Source organism: Nyctereutes procyonoides, unplaced genomic scaffold, assembly GCF_905146905.1.
Source record: "Nyctereutes procyonoides isolate TBG_1078 unplaced genomic scaffold, NYPRO_anot_genome, whole genome shotgun sequence".
NCBI classification, from domain to species: domain Eukaryota; kingdom Metazoa; phylum Chordata; class Mammalia; order Carnivora; family Canidae; genus Nyctereutes; species Nyctereutes procyonoides.
This window is the reverse complement of record NW_026575036.1, coordinates 25,890,123-25,911,105: the sequence shown is the minus strand read 5'-3', so window position 1 is coordinate 25,911,105 and position 20,983 is coordinate 25,890,123. Positions and strand designations below refer to the sequence as shown.

Below are 20,983 nucleotides of genomic sequence, written 5' to 3'. Positions count from 1 at the left end.
ATGTCTCCTGCTCCTGAAGGTAATGGTTATAAAGAAGAGGTCATGTAGTGCCCAGAGCCTGGAACTTCAGGAAATGTCTCTGGTGTGTGCTACCTGTGCTCTGCTGTTGTATTTTGGCTGCTGTACCCTTCAGGTCAATCATCTAAAGAGGCTCTTCTTGCGTGCTGTAGGCAGTGTTTGGTTCCTGACCTGAATGCGGTGAGTTTTAACCAGGTGTACTCTGGTCTGCTTGTGAAGTGAGGCCTGGTAACACTTCCACCAGAATTGAGGCCCTGAAGAACTCGGGGGGGGGGGGGCCGCAACCTGGTGTGGGCAGGGGTTTGTGCTGGTCTTCTGGGGGAGGGGCATGCCACACTGGGGCTGAAGCAAGCTTAACTGAGAAAGGCAGTCCTGCTGGAGTGCAGGGGAGTGGGGCTTCGTGTAAGCAAGTTAGGCAGCTAATGTTGGCACTGTGCTGCTTCCTGCAGGTCTGTGTTTATGCTGAGGGGCAGGGGAGGAAAATGGCAACAGCGAGCTTCTTTGTTCCTAGAGATGCATTCTTGTGAATGCTGCCTCTCAGGGATGCATTCCAAGAAGAGCAAATAATCACCTTCCTGTGTGTCCCTTGCATTCTTCAGATCACTGTTTCCATGCCAATCTGTCCCCAGGTTGTTTCCCTGCCTTCTCTCCAAGAGTGGCACAGTGCCCCAGGTTCTATCTTGGCCAACCCTACTGCCCTTTAATATTCCAGGCTTTAAACTCTGTTGGTTGCAAGAACCCACAAAATTCAGTTCCTCTCATTTTCCAAGCCAATGGCTTTGGGGGAAATGTTCTCCTTGTGCATTTCCCTGTGTCCTCCAGTCTCTCTCACTCTTCTCTGTGACCATGGCTTCCTCTCCTCCACAGTACCCACAATTCCTTTCTTCCCTAAATCACATCTCCACACTTTCTACATCTTCATCTGTGTGGCCTCTTCTCTTCCTTTAGGTGTGGAGTTTATTCTTTCAGTCTTCAGGTTGATTTCTGGGGTATTTAGGATTATTTGATAGTTATCTAGTTGTGTTCATGGGGTGAGATGAGCCTAGGATCCTCCTACTCTGCTACCATCTTCCCTCCTTACCAGAAACCAGAAATGTTAAATCCTAAAAATAATTCATTTTTATCTATTGCCATGTAGACTTAGGGAGATAAATCTAATGACAAAACAGAAAATCAGGAACCCTTGGGTGGCTCAGTCAGTTAAACATCTGCCTTTTGCTCAGGTCATGATTTCCGGGTCCTGATATCAATCCCCATGTCAGGCTCTCTGCTCAGTGTGAAGTCTGCTTCTCTCTCTTCATCTTCCTCTGCTCCTAACCCTACTTATGCGCTCTTTCTCTTTCAAATAAATGAATAAAATCTTTGAAAACAAAAAGAAAATAGAGATTCAGATACAGATTTGCCTACGTGCCTAAAGCCACACTGCCTGACTAGTAGCTGAGACTCGTGTCAAGGTCTTCTGACTCTAAAAAAAAAAAAAAAAAAAAAAGGTCTTCTGACTCTTTGTACAGCCTCATTGCCATCCATCCAAGACAGTCACAGGGATTTCAAACTGTCCCCTTCCTTAGAACAGGGGCACAGGCATTAGAGTATGATATGACATCTTACTGCCCAACGGCAGTTTGTCTCACTAACAGGGTTGCCTATGAATCATACATTCATTTATTTTATTTATTCTTTTACTTATTTGGTGATCAAAAATGTTTTTCTGAGCTCCAATATATGATATGTTAAAAGTTGAATAGTATGCAAAAGCTATCTTGTGATTTTTTTTTTATGATTTTATTCTATAAACTTTAAATGCCTACTAAGTTTTAGGCATTGTGCTAAGCTTTGAGGATATAAAAATAAAAAATACCGACATGGTCTATGTCTTCATGGAACTTCTCAAAACACAGACATACATGAAACAAATTCATTCATCAAATATATACTGAGCCCTTTCTATATGCTAGGCATTATTCTAAGTGCTAGGGATATATAGTAATGGCCAAAACAGGAAAAAGTCTTTGAGTTTACATTCTAGTAGAAGAGAAAGTTGATAATAAATGTACTTTAAAATACCAGATGTTGGTAAGTGTTATGAAGACAAAGCAGGGTAAGAAGACAAAGACTGACTACAGGGATGGGGACAGGTTGAGGGAGGTTGGGAGTACCTCTCTTCTATATTCAGAAAAGTTTATTTATTTTGCGATCCCTGGGTAGCTCAATTGGTTAGGCATCCAACTCTTAATCTCAGTTCAGGTCTTGATCTCAGGGTTGTGAGTTTGAGCACCACAATTATAGCAAGCATAATAATAGAAAACCAAATGTGACAAAAGAAAATTATAGTGGCAGAGTAAGGGCTTCCCTGAGGAAATGACCCTTGAGCTGAGGCCTGAGGGTTCTTAACACAATAGGCAGAGAAAGAGAAACAGGGATGATGGGTGGGTTGGTGAGTAAAGGAGTTGGTGGCAGGAGTTATGTCTTCCCTCATTGGACCTCAGTCTCCTCAACTATCAACAGGGCATTGTGCTGTATGACCTCCAGTGGGTCCTTCAAATCAGAAAGGCATGGGTCCATGATTGACCATGCTGAATGAGTACAAGATCTTTTGTGTTTCTCTTTCTCTTTTTCCCATTGGATTTTTTCTGTCATATGGAACTCCACCCTAGAGCGTCTTCACTTATGAATGGGCTCACTCTGGGTGGGTTTGTTTATGACTCTTTGACTCATATATTCAGCCCAAATATCTTTTCTAAACTTCAGGACCCTATCTCTTAGTGCCTTCTGGACACCCTTTCACTGTCTCACAGGGTTCATCAAACAACATATTCAAAACTGTGTTTATTATCTTTGCCTCAAATATGCTCCTGTTGCAGTGAATGGGACCACTCAATTACCAAAGGCAAACACTGGAGAATCATTTTTTATTTACTTACTTTCACTCTAAACATCAAATTGGTGATGACATTCTTTAGAATTCATCTCAACAATATCTCTCAAATCTGTCTCCTCTAATCTTCTCTCACTGCTACAGCCTCTGTTAACCCCTCACCAGCTCTGACTAGACTCAGTGCTATACTCCCCCAATTCTCCATCCATAGAACATTTGCAGGGATAATGACCTCATCACCTTCAAATCCTTGTTCCAATAACCCTATCTCTCCTGACCACACTATTTAAATTGCAAACCTCACTGCGCTCCTCTACCCCCATATTAGCCGTCTCCCTTTCCCTGCTCTATTATTATTTTATATAGCACATAGCACCTTCTAACACATTATACTTACTTACTTATGTCTTTATTTATTTTCTAAATTTCCCAACTAGAATGTAAGTTCTGTGAGGATAAAAATTTTTGTCTGTTGTGTTCAATGATACACCCTAAGAGTCTATGTGCTGGGCACATAGTAGGTATTTGGTAAGTATCTACTAAAAGAATGAACTCACTGCCCTAACTATATGTTGCTTTGCCTCCAGCTCATCTTCCACATGTCCCCAGGGTGAATGTCTCTAAACTACCAATTTGATCACATGACCTTCACACTTAGCACCACATGCGCTTGTGAATCACCCTGTACCCAACCACTCTGAGCTGATGAAGTTCTTAAGAGAGGCACTAATATTTCATGCCTCCCTATGTTTGATCATGCCATTTCCTTTGCCTAGAACACTGTCTTCCACTTTGTTTACTTAGTGGAGTAAATATCTCAAAACAGGCTAAGCATTACCCATTCTTCATTTTCCAAGTTATCCAGAGACAATTAATTTATATTTGTGCCATTGCTGTGTCCTATGCATTATGTTATTACAAACTATTTTGCTTCTTTACATGTTTCTCTGCCTTGTTAAATTCTAAGCCGTTTGAGGGCAGGGATAATGTCTCAAGCAACTTTGTATCCCCAGGATCTGGTACAGTGTCCAGCACTTGGATGCTTATTAAATATTTCCTGAATAGGGATCCCTGGGTGGCGCAGCGGTTTGGCGCCTGCCTTTGGCCCAGGGCGCGATCCTGGAGACCCGGGATCGAATCCCACATCGGGCTCCCGGTGCATGGAGCCTGCTTCTCCCTCTGCCTGTGTCTCTGCCTCTCTCTCTCTCTGTGACTATAATAAATTAAAAAAAATAAATATTTCCTGAATAAATGGGTATTAAAGTTCAAAGAACCAGTTACAGAGGAAGCACTTTGGGGTGCTCATGCCACCAGAATTGAAATAATAATGGGGATGGTGAATGTGCCCCAGAGGGAAACTTCTTGATCTCATAGTTTTTTATTTATACCTCTAAGCTGGAAGTCACATTTTTTTTTAAAGTCTTATTCATCTGGGATGACTCAACTGCATTATGTTTCTTTCTAGGGCCAGTAACTTTAATCATGAAAAATCTTACCATCATTACCGAGTTTGTCCTCATAGGATTGTCCGGAAATCCTCAGATCCAGACCATGCTTTTTGTACTGTTCCTGGTGATTTACCTCTTGACCTTGATGGGGAATCTGATGATGATCCTGGTGATCAGAAATGATTCTCACCTTCAAACACCCATGTACTTCTTCCTAGGTCACCTGTCATTTCTAGATCTCTGCCTTTCTTCAGTAACGATGCCTAAGATGCTGCAGAATTTATTAGCTCAAAAGAAGACTATTTCTACATGGGGCTGTGTGACCCAGAGTTTCTTTCTCATATTTTCTGGGAGCACAGAGGCCTGCTTACTGTCAGCCATGGCCTATGACCGCTATGCTGCCATCTGCCACCCTCTCCTATATAGTGTGGTTATGAATAGGCCTCTCTGTGTTGGGATGATAATTGCAGCATGGGCAGTGGGGTTCCTAAACTCCTTGCCAAATAGTCTTTTCACCTACAACTTACATTTCTGTGGCCCCAGTGTCATCCCTCACTTTTGCTGTGAGCTTCCTTCTCTCTTCCCTCTGTCCTGCACTGACCCTACTGCCAATGAGGTCCTTCTTGCTGGGTCATGTGCATTGTTGGGATTTGTGACACTTCCCCTCATCCTCTTTTCTTATTCTAGAATCATCTCTGCCATCCTAGTCATCCGTTCTTCTGGGGGTCAAGGCAAAGCCTTCTCTACCTGTTCTTCTCACCTCACTGTGGTGCTTTTGTACTATGGCACAGCTTTATTCAGGTACATGACTCCCCTCTCAGGCTCTAAGTTGGAACAAGTGGTTTCCATTCAGTACAGTGTGATCACATCTTTGCTGAACCCCCTCATCTATAGCCTCAAGAACCAGGAGGTGAAGGCAGCTCTGCATAAAATGTTGAAGCAATAACTGTATCTCCCTATATATGGAAAATTCATATTGTATTTGGTTATAAGACAATGAGAGAACAGGTGATAAAATATATTAATAATGTCTAACTTGATCACTTCAAAAATTTGCCATTTGATGAAAATAGCCTCTTGGATTTTGATAATAGAGGTTTAAGTGTGTGATTGCTTATTTGTATTTGGCAAGAAAATTCAATGAAGACTGAGAAATACATACTGGGATGAAGTAGTATAGACTATGTCCAAATCTGTTTGTTTTGTTCAAGAGTTTTGGAATTATAGGCATCAAAGTGTTTTGTTTTCTTTTTTTAAAAAAAAAGATGTGTGTGAAACACACTTCAAAGTGGAAATGAGTTACTAATTGAAGATGATACTAAATGAAGTTTGTTTCATTCACCTAACCTGGAGTAACCTAAAAAATTGATATACTTAGTTGCCAGAAAGCAAAGACACAGATTAGTGGGGACCTGCCTTAGCTCATTAAAAAGAAAAAATATATTTTTTCAGGGGCTCTGGTAGTGACTACTGTGTGGGATGAGATTAAGATGTTTGTTGACTAGAATAGAGACCTTGTTGGAACTCAAAACTGGTGAATGCCTATGTGGTCTCAAAATGATGTTTTCACTCAATCCGGAGGATATCAAACCAATTAGTTTACTCAGTATCTGATGGTCTCACTCAGCCAAACCCCTGAGTTTACTGCCCAGTGTTGCTTTGACATATATTCAATCAAATAAATTAATTTCTTGTCACAAAAGAGTCATGGAGGGGGGAACAATAAGCTCACAACCCAAAGTATATACGCGGACTCACATGACCTCTGTAATGAAATATTTAATATGAATCATTGTATTTCTACCCTTATAAAAATCAACCAAAAGTAAGATTTTTTTCTTTGGCATTTTCTTAACTTCTTACAAATCAAAATAACAAATATTGTTGGTGTTATATTTTTATTATGAACTTTTAAATATATAGTAAATTCTATAAAATTAGGGGAAATGTATAGTGGATGAACAAAAGAAGTATTTTATAATTTTTAAGATGTAATATACAAAAATCTTTTTTCAGAAAAAATATACTTCAAAATGAAGTATATTATGGATAATGGTTTTATATCAATGATAAATAGCCCTTGCATAAATTATTCTAACTATTAACATCATCTGATTTTGTCAAGGAAAAGGAGGTTCTAGTACAGAGTGTAGCCAACCAGGTACCTCATGTGGAACATGGTTCTCCCTAAGTGACCTAAATTTGAGATATGGTAGGAATAGAATTAATATAACTTATTGACTTTTTAAATAAAGGAATAGTTAATAATAACATCATTATACTCCCCCACCCTGACTTTAAATATTCTTAAGAGAAACTTTCCAAAGGGGACATATTTAGATACAGTTTATGGGCATAACAGGAAAGGCATCCTTATCCAAATCAAACCCTAACGAAGGATGTAAATGAAGTCACACAAACTGATGCAAACAGTGTATCATTGGCATAATGCAACCATTCCCTTCCTCACCTGCATCTTTGAGAGATAGATCCAAGGACCAAACTATACTCAATCTCCCCTCCCTTAGGAGAGTGAGATAGTTACTGGCACACACTTACACGTGTGCTTGCCACCTTCTGCTTTATTTTCAATTCTTACTGCAGACCCTATGTCATAAGGTCCATAGTGGACTTCCTTTCTTACCTTCCAGATATACACTGTATGTATGAATTTTGTTGGTGAAAGCATGGCTTACACTGAATTTGTAATCCTTCATCTTCTCACTTGCATTTCCACTCCTGTCTTTGTGCTATTAAGTACTTTGTGATCTTGATTTATATTGCCCATATACTTGCATAAATATTTGCATTAATTTACAGTCAAACCAACAGAATATTAGAGGGTCTGACAATGCTTATTTGCCAGGCCTGAGAACCATTTTAAAATCAACACAAGAACAGACACACAGTTCAATGGAACACATCAGAAAGTCCAGAGGGAAACCCACACACGTAGTCAATGTACGACAAATGGGCCAAGAATATGAAACGGGAAAATGACAGTCTCCTCAATAAGTGATGTTCTAAACCCTAGAGAGCCGCATGCAAAGGAATCCATCTGGATGCCTATCCAACACCATACACAAAAACTAAGTCAAACTGTATCAAAGACCTCAATAAAAGAGCTAAAAGCATTAAAAAATCATATTTTAATCTTTTATCAGTTTTATAAGCATAAAATGCTACTTCTTTCATGTATTTGCATTTATTTTTCATCATAAGTAATATTTAACATTTCTCAAATGTTTGTTAAACATTGATGTTTCCTCTTTTATCATTAGCATACCATTTTTGCTGTTTGTTACTGCATTCATAGTATTATTTTTTCTATATGAATGATGTAGTTAAATAAAAAGGATATTAATCACTTGCTATAAATTGTTGCAAACTTTTTCAAAGTTTACTGTTTACTTTTTTTTTTTACTTTTTAAACTGTATTATGTAGCCAGTCTATTTTTTCCTTTTGTGTCATTTTCTCTGCATTTAAGCTTACAAAGTCCTTTACCATCTGTGTCCAAAATTTTTCTTCTTTTGTGTGTGTGTGTGTGTGTGTGTGTGTGTGTGCTTTTTTTACATTTAATCCATCTGGAATGTCTCTTGCTCCATCCAAGCAAACAATCATAATTCTGATCCTTGTTCAATACAGGGAGGCAAGGCTAGACACAGAAATGAATGAGAAACAAAGGAAAGATACTGAGTTAAAAAAAATAATGTCAAGAGCCAAATAAACTATTTGGATGCCTTCTCAATAGCATGTTTGCAACTAGCGTTAGCAAAGAGGATCTGAAACATAACTTTTGAATGATTCCCTTGACTCATGAAAGGGTAGGGAGGTAATTGTGAAGAGTATTCTCATATATGCCTCAGTTTTATTTATTTTTAAAAAGATTTTATTTATTTATTTATTTGACACAGAGAGAGAGAGAGCTAGCAAGAGGGAGCATGAGCAGCAGAGAGGGAGAAGCAGGCTCCCCGCAGAGCAGGAAGCCCAGTGTGGTGCTGGATCCTAGGACTCTGGGATCATGACCTGAGCCAAAGGCAGATACTGAACCCACTGAGATACCCAGGGGTCCCTACTCCTCAGTTTTAAACTGTCGTCTATAATCTTAAGATTCCCAAAGTATAAATTCATTAACAACTTTACATCTAAGAAACAGACATATCTGTCCGATACCAATAGATAATTCTACTATATTTTCCCAATGTATCTTCCCAATTCTCTGTATCCTCTCCCACTAATTATCCCATTCAAAGCCCTAATTTTAAATATTGCTTCTGCTCCTGTGAATCCCAAATGTGTATTTCCAGCCTGAACCTCTCTTGAAAAATTTCAAACTCACATATTTAATTAACTACTTGACATCTCTTGGATGTCTAACAAGTATCTCAAACATGTTCAAATTGAACTCATTATTTAAGTTAATATCACCATAATTCATCCAATGCCTGAGAGTCATCTTTTGATTCCTTTTTTCTCTTTTTCCCAACATACTTTCTTTTCCTTTTTTTTTGATATATATTTTATTTATTCATGAGAGACACAGATAGAGAGAGACAGGGGCACAAACAGAGGGAGAAGCAGGCTCCATGCAGGAAGCCCAATGTGGGACTCGATCCCAGGACTCCAGGATCACCCCCTGGGCCGAAGGCAGGTGCTAAACCGCTAAGCCACCCAGGGATCCCCCCGAACATATTTTCAACACAAAAACAAATCCCATGTGTTCTGTCTTCAAATATCTCCTGAATCTGGACACATCTCAGTGTCTAGTTTAAGCCATTATTTTCTCCCACCTGGACTCAGGGCTGGTATTCAAAATATTTAGTAACCAGTAAGGCATGAGCACAGAGCAATTAAAATGGATTCCCAACAAATAAAAATAGATTCCGGCTTTGATGTCTGTCATGAATACTGGCTGATATATTAGTATGGCTAGTAATAAGGCAATAACGTTTTCTCAAGTGCATGCAGAACATTCTCCAGGACAGATCATTTAATAAGCCACAAAAGATATCTTTGTGTAAATCCTACCAAATGTCTTTTCTGACCACAATGATATGAAACCAGAAATCAAAAACAAGAGATAAGATGGAAAATTTACAAACATATGGAAACTAAACACACTCCTGAACAACTAATGGATCAAAGAAGAAATCAAAATAGAAACAAAAAGTATCTTAAATGAAAATGGGAACAAAGTACCAAAGCTATGGAATGCTGTAAAAGCAGTTCTTAGAGGGAAATTTATAGCGATAAATGCCTCAGCTAAGGAGAAAAAGAGATCTCAAACAACTTAATTTTATACCTCAAGGAACTAGAAAAAGGTGAACAAACTAAGTCCAAAGTTAGGAGAAGGAGGAAATAACAAAGCTCATAGTGGAACAAATGAAATGGACACTGAAAAACAGTAGAAAAGATCAATGAAACTAAGAGCTTTTTTTTTTTAAGAGAAAGCGAGAGGGGGTAGAGGGTAGAGGGTGAGGGGGAGAGTGAATCTTAGGCTCCACACCCAGTGCAGAGACTGACATGGGGCTTACTCTCACAACCGTGAGATCATGACCTGAGCCAAAATCAAGAGTCAGATACTTAACTGATTGAGCCACTTAAGCCCCTAAAAGCTGTTTTTAAAAAGATAAACAAAATTGACAAGTCTTTGGTTTGACTAAGAAAAAAAGAGATGACGCAGATACATAAAATCAAAAATGAAAGAGAAGACAACTGATACCACAGAAATACATAGGATCTTAATATACTGCTATGAACAAGTATACACCAATAAATTGTATAACCTAGAAGAAATGGATAAATTTCTAGAAGCATACAATCTAGCTGGACTGAATCATGAAGAAATAGAAAATCTGAACAGACCAATAATCAGTAAGGAGATTGAATCAGTAATCCAAAATACCCCAATGCAGAAAAGTTCAAGCCCACAGGTTTTGTGGGTGAATTAATGTCACTCCTTCTTAAACTCTTCCCCAAAAATTGAAGAACAGGAAATACTACCAAACTCATGTTATGAGGCCAGCATTATTCTGATACCAAAGCCAGATTAAGACCCTACAAGAAAAGAAAACTACAGGCTAATATCCCTGTTGAATATAGATGCAAAAATTCACAAAACATTAGCAAACCAAATTCAACAACAGATCCCATCATAAAGCTCTATCCCTAGGATGCAAGGATTGTTCAACATAGGCATAACAATAAATGTAATACATCACATTAATATAATGAAAGATAAAAATCATAGGATAATCTCAACAGATGCAGGAAAGGCATTTGATAAAATTCAACATTCTTTCATGAAAAAATGCCCTCCACAAATTTGTAGAGAAGGAACATACTTTAACATAATGAAGACCATAAAGAAAAAAACCAACAACTACCATCATATTCCACAGTGGAAGGTTGAAAGCTTCTCTTTTCTTTTTTAATTTAAATTCAGGTTAGTTAATATATAGTGTTTTATTAGTTTCAGAGATAGAATTTAGTGATTCATCAGTTGCATAAAACACCCAGTGCTCATCACATCAAGTACCCTCCTTAGTGCAAATGAGAGCTTTTTTCTATATCAGGAAAAAGATGAGGCCACTATCACCACTCTTCAGCAACATAATAATGGAAGTCCTAGCTACAGCAAATACATAAGATATAGAAGTAAAAGACATACAAATTGGAAAAGAAGAATTAAAATAGTAATTATTTGCAGATGATATGATCTTATATATAGAAAATTCTAAAGACTCAACCAAAAGAACAGTTGGAAATAAATCAACAAATTCAGTAAAGTTGCTAGATTGAAAATCAATATATAGAAGTTGCCCTTCTGAGTATTTGAGGCAAGATGGCGGAAGAGCAGGGTCCCCAAATCACCTGTCCCCACCAAATTACCTAGATAATCTTCAAATCATCCTGAAAATCTACGAATTCGGCCTGAGATGTAAAGAGAGACCAGCTGGAACGCTACAGTGAGAAGAATTCGCGCTTCTATCAAGGTAGGAAGACGGGGAAAGAGAAATAAAGGAACAAAAGGCCTCCGAGGGGGAGGGGCCCCGCGAGGAACCGGGCTGAGGCCGGGGCGAGTGTCCCCAGGACAGGAGAGCCCCGTCCCGGAGGAGCAGCAGCTGCACCAACCTTCCCGGGCGGAAAGGGGCCCGCAGGGAGTTAGAGCAGGATCCAGGAGGGCGGGGATGCCCTCGGGCTCCCGGGGACACTAACAGACACCTGCGCCCCGGGGAGTGCGCCGAGTTCCCTAACGGCTGCAGCGCGCACCGCAGGGCCGGAGCAGCCCGGAGGGGCTCGGGCGGAGGCTCCGCAGAGGGGGCTGCGGGGCGGGAGCGCGAATCCAACAGCGCAGGCCCCGGAGCACAGGGCGCCGGGACACAGCCCAGGATCCGGCCTCCCCGGGACAGGCAGAGGCCGGGAGGGCCCAGGACAGCAAGGACGCTCCTGCCCCGAGCTGAGCAGATCAGCGGCCCCGCCCAGAGCCTCCAGGCCCTGCAGACGGAGAACCGAGAGCCCCGAGCCCCGTAGTTCCTGCGGAGGCTGAATCCAGGCTTCCAGAGTTGCCTTAGCAACTGCGGCTGTTCCTCCTGGGGCCCCGCGGGGTAAACAACCCCCGCTGAGCCCTGCAGCAGGCAGGGGCAGAGCAGCTCCCCCAAGTGCTAACACCTGAAAATCAGCACAGCAGGCCCCTCCCCCAGAAGACCAGCTGGACGGACCAGTTCCAGGGGAAGTCAAGGGACATAAAGTCTACAGATTCAGAAGATACTCCCCCGTGTTCCAATACAACTTGTTTTTGGCCACTCTGCACTGAGCAAAATGACTAGAAGGAAAACCTCACCTCAAAAGAAAGAATCAGAAACATCCCTCTCTCCCACAGAGTTACAAAATCTGGATTACAATTCAATGTCAGAAAGCCAATTCAGAAGCACCATTATACAGCTACTGGTGGCTCTAGAAAAAAGCATTAAGGACTCACGAGACTTCATGACTGCAGAATTTAGATCCAATCAGGCAGAAATTAAAAATCAATTGAATGAGATGTAATCCAAACTAGAAGTCCTAACGACGAGGGTTAACGAGGTGGAAGAACGAGTGAGTGACATAGAAGACAAGTTAATGGCAAAGAGGGAAACTGAGGAAAAAAGAGACAGACAATTAAAAGACCATGAAGACAGATTAAGGGAAATAAATGTCAGCCTAAGGAAGAGAAACCTACGTTTAATTGGGGTTCCCGAGGGCGCCGAAAGGGACAGAGGGCCAGAATATGTATTTGAACAAATCCTAGCTGAAAAATTTCCCAATCTGGGAAGGGAAACAGGCATTCAGATCCAGGAAATAGAGAGATCCCCCCTTTTAAGATTTGTGTGGAATCAGAAAAGACCCCGAATAGCCAGGGGAATTCTAAAAAAGAAAACCATATCTGGGGGCATCACAATGCCAGATTTCAGGTTGTACTACAAAGCTGTGGTCATCAAGACAGTGTGGTACTGACACAAAAACAGACACATAGATCAATGGAACGGAATAGAGAACCCAGAAGTGGACCCTGAACTTTATGGTCAACTAATATTCGATAAAGGAGGAAAGACGATCCACTGGAAGAAAGACAGTCTCTTCAATAAATGGTGCTGGGAAAATTGGACATCCACATGCAGAAGAATGAAACTAGACCACTCTCTTGCACCATACACAAAGATAAACTCAAAATGGATGAAAGATCTAAATGTGAGACAAGATTCCATCAAAATCCTAGAGGAGAACACAGGCAACACCCTTTTTGAACTTGGCCACAGTAACTTCTTGCAAGATACATCCACGAAAGCAAAAGAAACAAAAGCAAAAATGAACTATTGGGACTTCATCAAGATAAGAAGCTTTTGCACAGCAAAGGATACAGTCAACAAAACTCAAAGACAACCTACAGAATGGGAGAAGATATTTGCAAATAACATATCAGATAAAGGGCTAGTTTCCAAAATCTATAAAGAACTTATTAAACTCAACAGCAAAGAAACAAACAATCCAATCATGAAATGGGAAAAAGACATGAAGAGAAATCTCACAGAGGAAGACATAGACATGGCCAACATGCACATGAGAAAATGCTCTGCATCACTTGCCATCAGGGAAATACAAATCAAAACCACAATGAGATCCCACCTCACACCAGTGAGAATGGGGAAAATTAACAAGGCAGGAAACAACAAATGTTGGAGAGGATGCAGAGAAAAGGGAACCCTCTTACACTGTTGGTGGGAATGTGAACTGGTGCAGCCACTCTGGAACACTGTGTGGAGGTTCCTCAAAGAATTAAAAATAGACCTGCCCTACGACCCAGCAATTGCACTGTTAGGGATTTACCCCAAAGATTCAGATGCAATGAAACGCCGGGACACCTGCACCCCGATGTTTCTAGTAACCATGTCCACAATAGCCAAACTGTGGAAGGAGCCTCGGTGTCCATCGAAAGATGAATGGATAAAGAAGATGTGGTTTATGTATACAATGGAATATTACTCAGCCATTAGAAACGACAAATACCCACCATTTGCTTCAACGTGGATGGAACTGGAGGGTATTATGCTGAGTGAAATAAGTCAATCGGAGGACAAACAGTGTATGTTCTCATTCATTTGGGGAATATGAATAATAGTGAAAGGGAATATAAGGGAAGGCAGAAGAAATGTGTGGGAAATACCAGAAAGGGAGACAGAACATGAAGACTTCTAACTCTGGGAAATGAACTAGGGGTGGTGGAGGGGGAGGAGGGCGGGGGGTGGGGGTGAATGGGTGACGGGCACTGAGGGGGACACTTGACGGGATGAGCACTGGGTGTTATTCTGTATGTTGGTAAACTGAACACCAATAAAAATTAATTTATTAAAAAAAAAGAAATTATTCTAATTATGTTTGTTTCTTGTCTATACTATATTTAATTTTGGCTTATAACTTAAAATAACACATTTTAATTTTAATAAATGATTTTTATTGTTTGCACTTATTGATATGATAAAAATGGTTAAAATTATTTAGCATGTTTTATATAAATATATGAATATATATAAATAAATAATATACATGTGTTTATGTAATTGTTTATCAACAAAGCCAACATTATGCTAATGGCCTAATACTAAGAACATTTCCATGAATGAGAAAGTGGAGTCCTTTATAATCACTACTTTGTAAATACATTTATATGTATATATATCGCATTAAATATTCATGGAATATCTCTAGAGGCATTAGTGAATACAATGAAAAAAGAAAAGAAATGAAGAATAAAAACTGAAAAGAAGGTAACATTAGGATTTTTGCAAAGTTTATGATTGTTTACCTGGAAAATCTGGGAGATTTATTCTCAGAACTGTTAAAAATGATAAGAGAATTTACAAAGTGACTGGATATAAAAAGATAGATCAATAGTCTTTATATCTTCAGATAACAACCAATTAGAAGCATAATGAAAGAATTTAACATTACAGTAGCAATGAAAAAATGTAAAATACCTAGGAATAAACATAAGCAAAATTTGCAAGAACTTTCAGAAGAAACTTTAAGATTCTATCAAGGAACCAAAAAGAAGATTTAAACAAATTAAAGGCATATCCTATTATTGAATAGTAGAACTCAGTAGACCACAGATTTCATATCTATCTAGAAAGCCTATGGATTTAATGTGGTCTCAATAAAAATAGCAACAAGCTTCTTTTAGAATTGAACTATTTCTTTCTAGGGAAAAATAAAAAAGCAAGAATTATCAGCAGATTTCCAGGAAAAAGGTGAAGTGGGGGATTAATTCTTCAGGATATGAAAACGTATTCTAAGGATTCAATAATTCAAACATACATGAATATACAGAATAGCCCATAAATGAACCCATATGTATACAGACAACTTAGAATATGGAAAAGGTGTTAATTCAGATCAATAGGCTGAAGATGGATTATTCACTACATGGCACGGGATAACTGGGAGTTCAGTGTGAAAAATGAAACTGGATTCCTGTCTTATTACCAAAATAAATTCCTAGTGAATTCAAGAAAATTAATGAAACTACCAAAATGTAGAATTTCTAAATATGTTGCAAGTATAATGTCTTTGTAAGTATGACCAAAATAGTTAAAACTACATAGTAAAAGATTAATAAATTGAACTATACCAAAATTTTTTAAGTTATTCAAAGAAGAAACTTTAAACAAATTAAAAAGACAAGAAAACACTAGGAAAAAATTGCAACTTATATCACTCAATTCTCTAAAATATGATGAGTGGCGATGAATCAACAAAAAAAAGTCAACTAACCAGTATAAAACTGGACAAATTGCATGAACAGAGAGTTCACCAAAAAAGAAAATATATAGGCTCTTAAACCTATGAAAATATGTGTAAATTCACTTAAAATGGAGTTAAATGCAAAATAAAAGTACGATGAGATTTTTTTAACTATTAGCTTGGCAAAGATCAAAAGGTTTGATAAGGCACTGTTGGCAAAAGTATGGGGAATAGGCACTATTGTGCATTGCTCATGAATTTTAAATTCATACAGCTTTCATGAAGAGAAATCTGGAAATCTCTATCAAAAATGCTTTGATCAAGTATATCATTCCTAGGAATTAATCTTACCAATAATCTCACAAGTGTGCAAAAGTAAACATATACAAGAATAATCAGTATATTCCTCTATGCAAGCAAGGAGCTGTTTGTTCACTAATGTCTTCCTGAGCACCTTGGAAGAGTTCCTTGGCCATCATAGATGCTTAAGATATTTGGTGAATGAATGAAAGAATAATGAAATCTTGGCTATTGTGATCTATAAAGTACATGTTAAATAAATTATAGTAGTACTCCCATACAATAGACTATTAGCCATTTAAAAATGGAGAAACTTTGACACCTGAAACTAATGTAACAATGAGTGTCAACTATACATCAATTAAAAAAAAAAAAGCCAGTGTTCTGTGTGGAGAAAGCATGATCCTCCATTAAGAGAATCCTAAAAACCACAGTCTTCAATGTGCTCATAAAATATTACTTCTGATATCTCTTTGAAAAACTGTTTTCATTTGGAAACATGAACTATGACCTTTGAGTCCTTAAATAAATAAAATAAAAATGAGGCAGCTCTGTATACATCAATACGGAATGGTCTTCAAAATAAATTGAGGGGTGCCTGATTGAGTTGGTTAAGTGTCCTGCCTTCAGCTCAGAACATGATCTCAGGGTCCTTGGATGAAGCCCTCATTGGCCTTCCTGCTCAGTGGGGATTCTGCTTCTCCCTCTCTCTCTTCCCCTCCTTGCCTTATGCACTCGAGTTCTCCCTCTCAAATAAACAAAAAAATATATATATTTTTTAAAAAATAAATTGATAATTAAAAAAAGATAGTTACAAAATGGTATAGACTATGCTATCATTTTTTTGTGAAAATACTATATACACATATGTGGCTATACTCATAGACTATCTCAGGAAATTTGTACAAGTAAAATGGAAAACAGTTCTTGCATCTAAGAAAGGCATTAAATAATTGAGCAGTAGGGATTGCAGAAAAACTTACTTTTTGAACCATGGATATGTATTAAAGCATATTTTTAAATGTGGAATAACTAAAGATATATGCAAGCATGCAAAGGCTAAGGAAATTTATTGCCCATGATCTCTTTCTCAAAGAATATACTAAAAGAATACTTAGGCTTTTTAACCTAGTAGTACTAAATTTAATATAGCCATATCAAATTAATTTTTGTAAAGTGGTAGTTTATGTATTAATAAACATATAAGTAAATAATAAAGCCATATTAATACTTCTAAGCCTTATATCCCTTAAAAAAGTGAATTGATATTTACATTTTTATGGTACATATATGCAATGTAAGTACTTCTAGTCATCCGTACCAACCAGCATCCTACAGCTTATGAAAAAAGGTGTCCATCACTAATGGAAACTACTCTTCCTCCTGAGCTTATCCAATTGAGGAAGAATTCCAGACTCCTTCCAAAATTAGGCTTGGATAAAGGGCTATTTTCATGATGGCTCAGAGAGAATAATCACTCCCTCCACCCAACTTTTTCTTAACGACGTGGAGTCCAGGTATTAGATGTCCAGTCAACTCTAGAAAATATGACTAAAATGTGATGTTTCTTACATCTTAGTGTCACATTGGTTGTAGAAGTCACTGGCAACATGAAGGAAAAGGGATGGTGGATACAGAATCCAGAATGTTGTGGCATGAAAAGCTAAAAAGTTTGGCAGGTAATATAGTGAAGTTAGACTTTCAGTAAAAGTTACATGGGAGAAGTAGAGTAATACAATGTAAAATCAGTTCACTCCCAGTTAAAAATGGGGTCAACTGGATACTTTTAAATATGAGAGATATTTTAATATGTTTATATCCTTAGTACAAATGAGTAACTCTTTTACTCAGTTGGTTGAGCAACTGACTCTTGATTTCGGCTCAGGTCGGTCATGATTTCAAAGTCCTGGGATTGAACTCCATTTTGGGCTCTGAACTCAGCTTGGAGTAGGCTTGTCCCTCTGCCTCCACTCCTCCCCCTGCTTGTGTGTACTCTCTCTATATATCTCCAATAAATAAATAAAATCTTTAAAAAAAGAGAAAGAAACTGATGATAAAAACAGATAATTGGCATAGTTGAAGAAGGACCCAGAGGCCTAGGATGGAATGGGAGCTAAAATACACATACAGATGTTAGTCTTGGATTCAAGGCAGATACCTCTACTAAAGAAAGAGCAGAAAAATACATTTGTAACTGGGAATCAAAAAAATGAAAGGGTTCCAGCCTCATGGCTCTAATTGCTCTTGCAAGGCCATTTGAGGATGTGATGGAAAAAAGATAACACATCGGAAGACAATAGTTTGGAGGAAATCCAAAAGAGAAAAGGGAACATTAGACTTTATAGGAGTATGTAGGTGGTATTTGTGCATGTGCGCTAGCGGGCACATTCATGCCTCTGTATGCACATACTCATATAGCTGAGATTGAGAAACCCTAAACTGAGCTTTATTTATCAGATTCTGCATCATCCCTTGTGCTCCTTCTGGAAATGTTTCTGTGTCCCTGCTTCCAAATTGCAGCCAGCCCTTCAAAGTCAACCAGATCTCAAATGACTCTGATACTGCCCCATGGGCAGTGAGCAGGTTCCCTAGGGTCTTTCCTCATGCTCCTTTCCTAGGGTTGTCTTGGCAAAGAGGTAGCCAAAGAGAATAAGGCTGGAGAAATATAAGACTCCTAAAGACTGGTCAGGAGTTTTTCTCGGGACTCAGGTAGGTTACTACAGAAAGACTTTTAGCAAGGCCCAGAAAGTCCCAATGCAGAGAATACCAGCCCTTTAGGTGTTAGCTAGAACTGATCCCATAGAGGTTATAAAATTGACTTTGCCCAAGGCCTACCCAGGGCACTGTCCCCTCCCACTTGCCCAACTGTGTGAAGAAGTAAGCAATCTGGCTCAGAATCCCAAACAGGAGCCAGATTTAGAATAATTCAGCTCAGCAATAGGGGTAAAAAAGGTCCACTTTTCATGTGTTTGCATAACTAGGAGTCATTCTGATCCAGATCCCTCATGGTATTGAAAAAGAAGTAAAATCAACCACAAGAGAAATATCTTGCCTAAAGTAAGTAAGTAGACCAATTTTTTACCCTGGGTGTAGAATCTTATGAGATGTTGGTCTATGTGCACTTCCGTCCATCTGGGTTCTCCCTGTCTCCTCCATTCATGTCCGTGGTCCCTGGCACTAAAACAACTTTCGTTTGGCATAGAGGAGCTATTGGGAGGGCATTCAGATGGAGAACTGCAGAACATTCTCTCAAATGTATGCCATGGCAGGAGTAAAGGAAACAGAAGGAGACCTCATTCCCTCTTGCCTGACTTTTACTAACAGTTCCAAGATCTTAAGGCTTTTGGGATAGCAAGAGATCATTCCTTGTCTCCAAACAAGAATAATCAGCAGAGAGGACTGTCTGGGAGTTCAATCTCTTAGAAAGTTTCAGAGGTGGGTTTTTCCCAACAGTGCCTTTGCTATTTATTATTGTCAGAACTGGGAATGAGAAGAGAAGTTTTCTTGATCTGAAAAGGCAATGCCACTAAGCACAAATATTCCCAAAGAAGGGCAAGGCTCACCCATTTCTTCCTGTCCCCCATTTTAGTAGTTCCTTTCCTTAGAAGAGTTTCTTCAGAAATTTGTCTTCAACCACCAAAAAGCCTTTTAAAATAAATTCATGTCAACCACATGAAATAGATATAATTGTTCCATTTTAAAGATGTGAAAAGTTGCCCTTCAGAAGGGTTAACTGAGTGGCTCAAGCACTCAGTTCTTAGGTCCAGCTTTTTCATTTTAACCACGGTGCTATATTTAAGACACAGCTATATAGTCCTCTAAGCGTACCTTAAATGACTCGAAAACTATGTCATCCCTCTGCTGGCTGTGTTGTGGTGGAAAGAGCAGTGAATTGAGAGCAGAACATTCTGTTTAATTCTTGGCTGTTCTGCTGATAAGCTGTGTGATGCAGAGCAAGTCGCCTTGTTTCTGTGGGCCTTTATCTTCCCGCTGTGAGATGCCATGAGAACCTCCTGGGCTTGAGGACAGAGCAAGCTTTCCTGAGGCATGTCCACTCATTCCCACAAATATTTCTCCAGCTTTGCCAGTATGGGCTTGGAGAGATAGAGTACCCTTGAAGGATCTTGAAATGTTTGGAAAGCCTCGTGCAACCTCTACTAGCATTTTCCAAGTCCCTTTTCCACATCTTCATCCAAAACCCAGACCATCTACAATAAGATGGTGAGTTCTGTAGTTCTTGGCTTTACCACCCAAACCTAAATATAAAGACTTGCAACTAAATGTTTGTTTTCTGAAAGTTTCATTTGAAGCATCCTGTTTATTCATTTTCATAAATACACTTTTAAGGATCAAAGCATGTAATTTGATTTAGGTTCCAAAGACGTTTGCCATATTCACTGACAGAATTAATGAGATAAGTTGGGGAGGGCCTAGGAGCAGAAACCTTGAAAGTTACTGTTATTAGTTGCCTAGGGCTGATATAACAAAGTACCAGACAATGACTTAAGACAATAGAAATTTATTATCTTACAGTTGTAGAGGTTGTTAGTCTGAAATCACTTACCTCTGAAACTTGTAAGGAAGAACAGTTCCTTGCCTCTTACTAGCTTATGGTGGTGCCTGTCAATCATTGGCATTCCTTGGCTTGCAACTGCATCACTCCAATCTCTGCCTGTGTTGTCACATGGCTGTCTTCTCTCTGTGTGTCTGTTTTTCTCTGGTGCTCCACACCAGTCATATTGGATTAAGGGCCCACCTTATTCCAGTTTGAGATAATCTTGATTTACCACATCTGCAATTCTCCTACTTCCAAGTAAGGACACATTGTGAGGTACTGGGGGTTAAGGACTTCCAACATATTTTTGGAGAGGAGGGGATAAAATTCAACCCATTAGCAGTCACAACTGGAAATATTCAACTTGTTTACCTTTTCTATTTTAAGCTGAAAGGAGTATTTCCTGAGAAGTTTTAGGGTTTGGGAGTGATATTCTGATTACTAGAAACCATTCAGATTTTATAATACTGTTGATTTCTTTCTAGGGATGGAATTTATAAACAACC

The 20,983-nt window shown here is 38.9% G+C and overlaps 1 protein-coding gene across 1 annotated transcript; it reads left to right on the top strand.

The window, feature by feature from the left end:
* On the top strand, positions 1–5,287 carry LOC129505524 (olfactory receptor 8S1-like). The gene is made up of 2 exons (XM_055318535.1): positions 1–19; positions 4,359–5,287. Exons 1-2 carry the CDS (start codon positions 1–3, stop codon positions 5,285–5,287), a joined length of 948 nt encoding a protein of 315 aa, XP_055174510.1.
* The last annotated feature ends 15,696 nt before the right edge of the window (positions 5,288–20,983 follow it).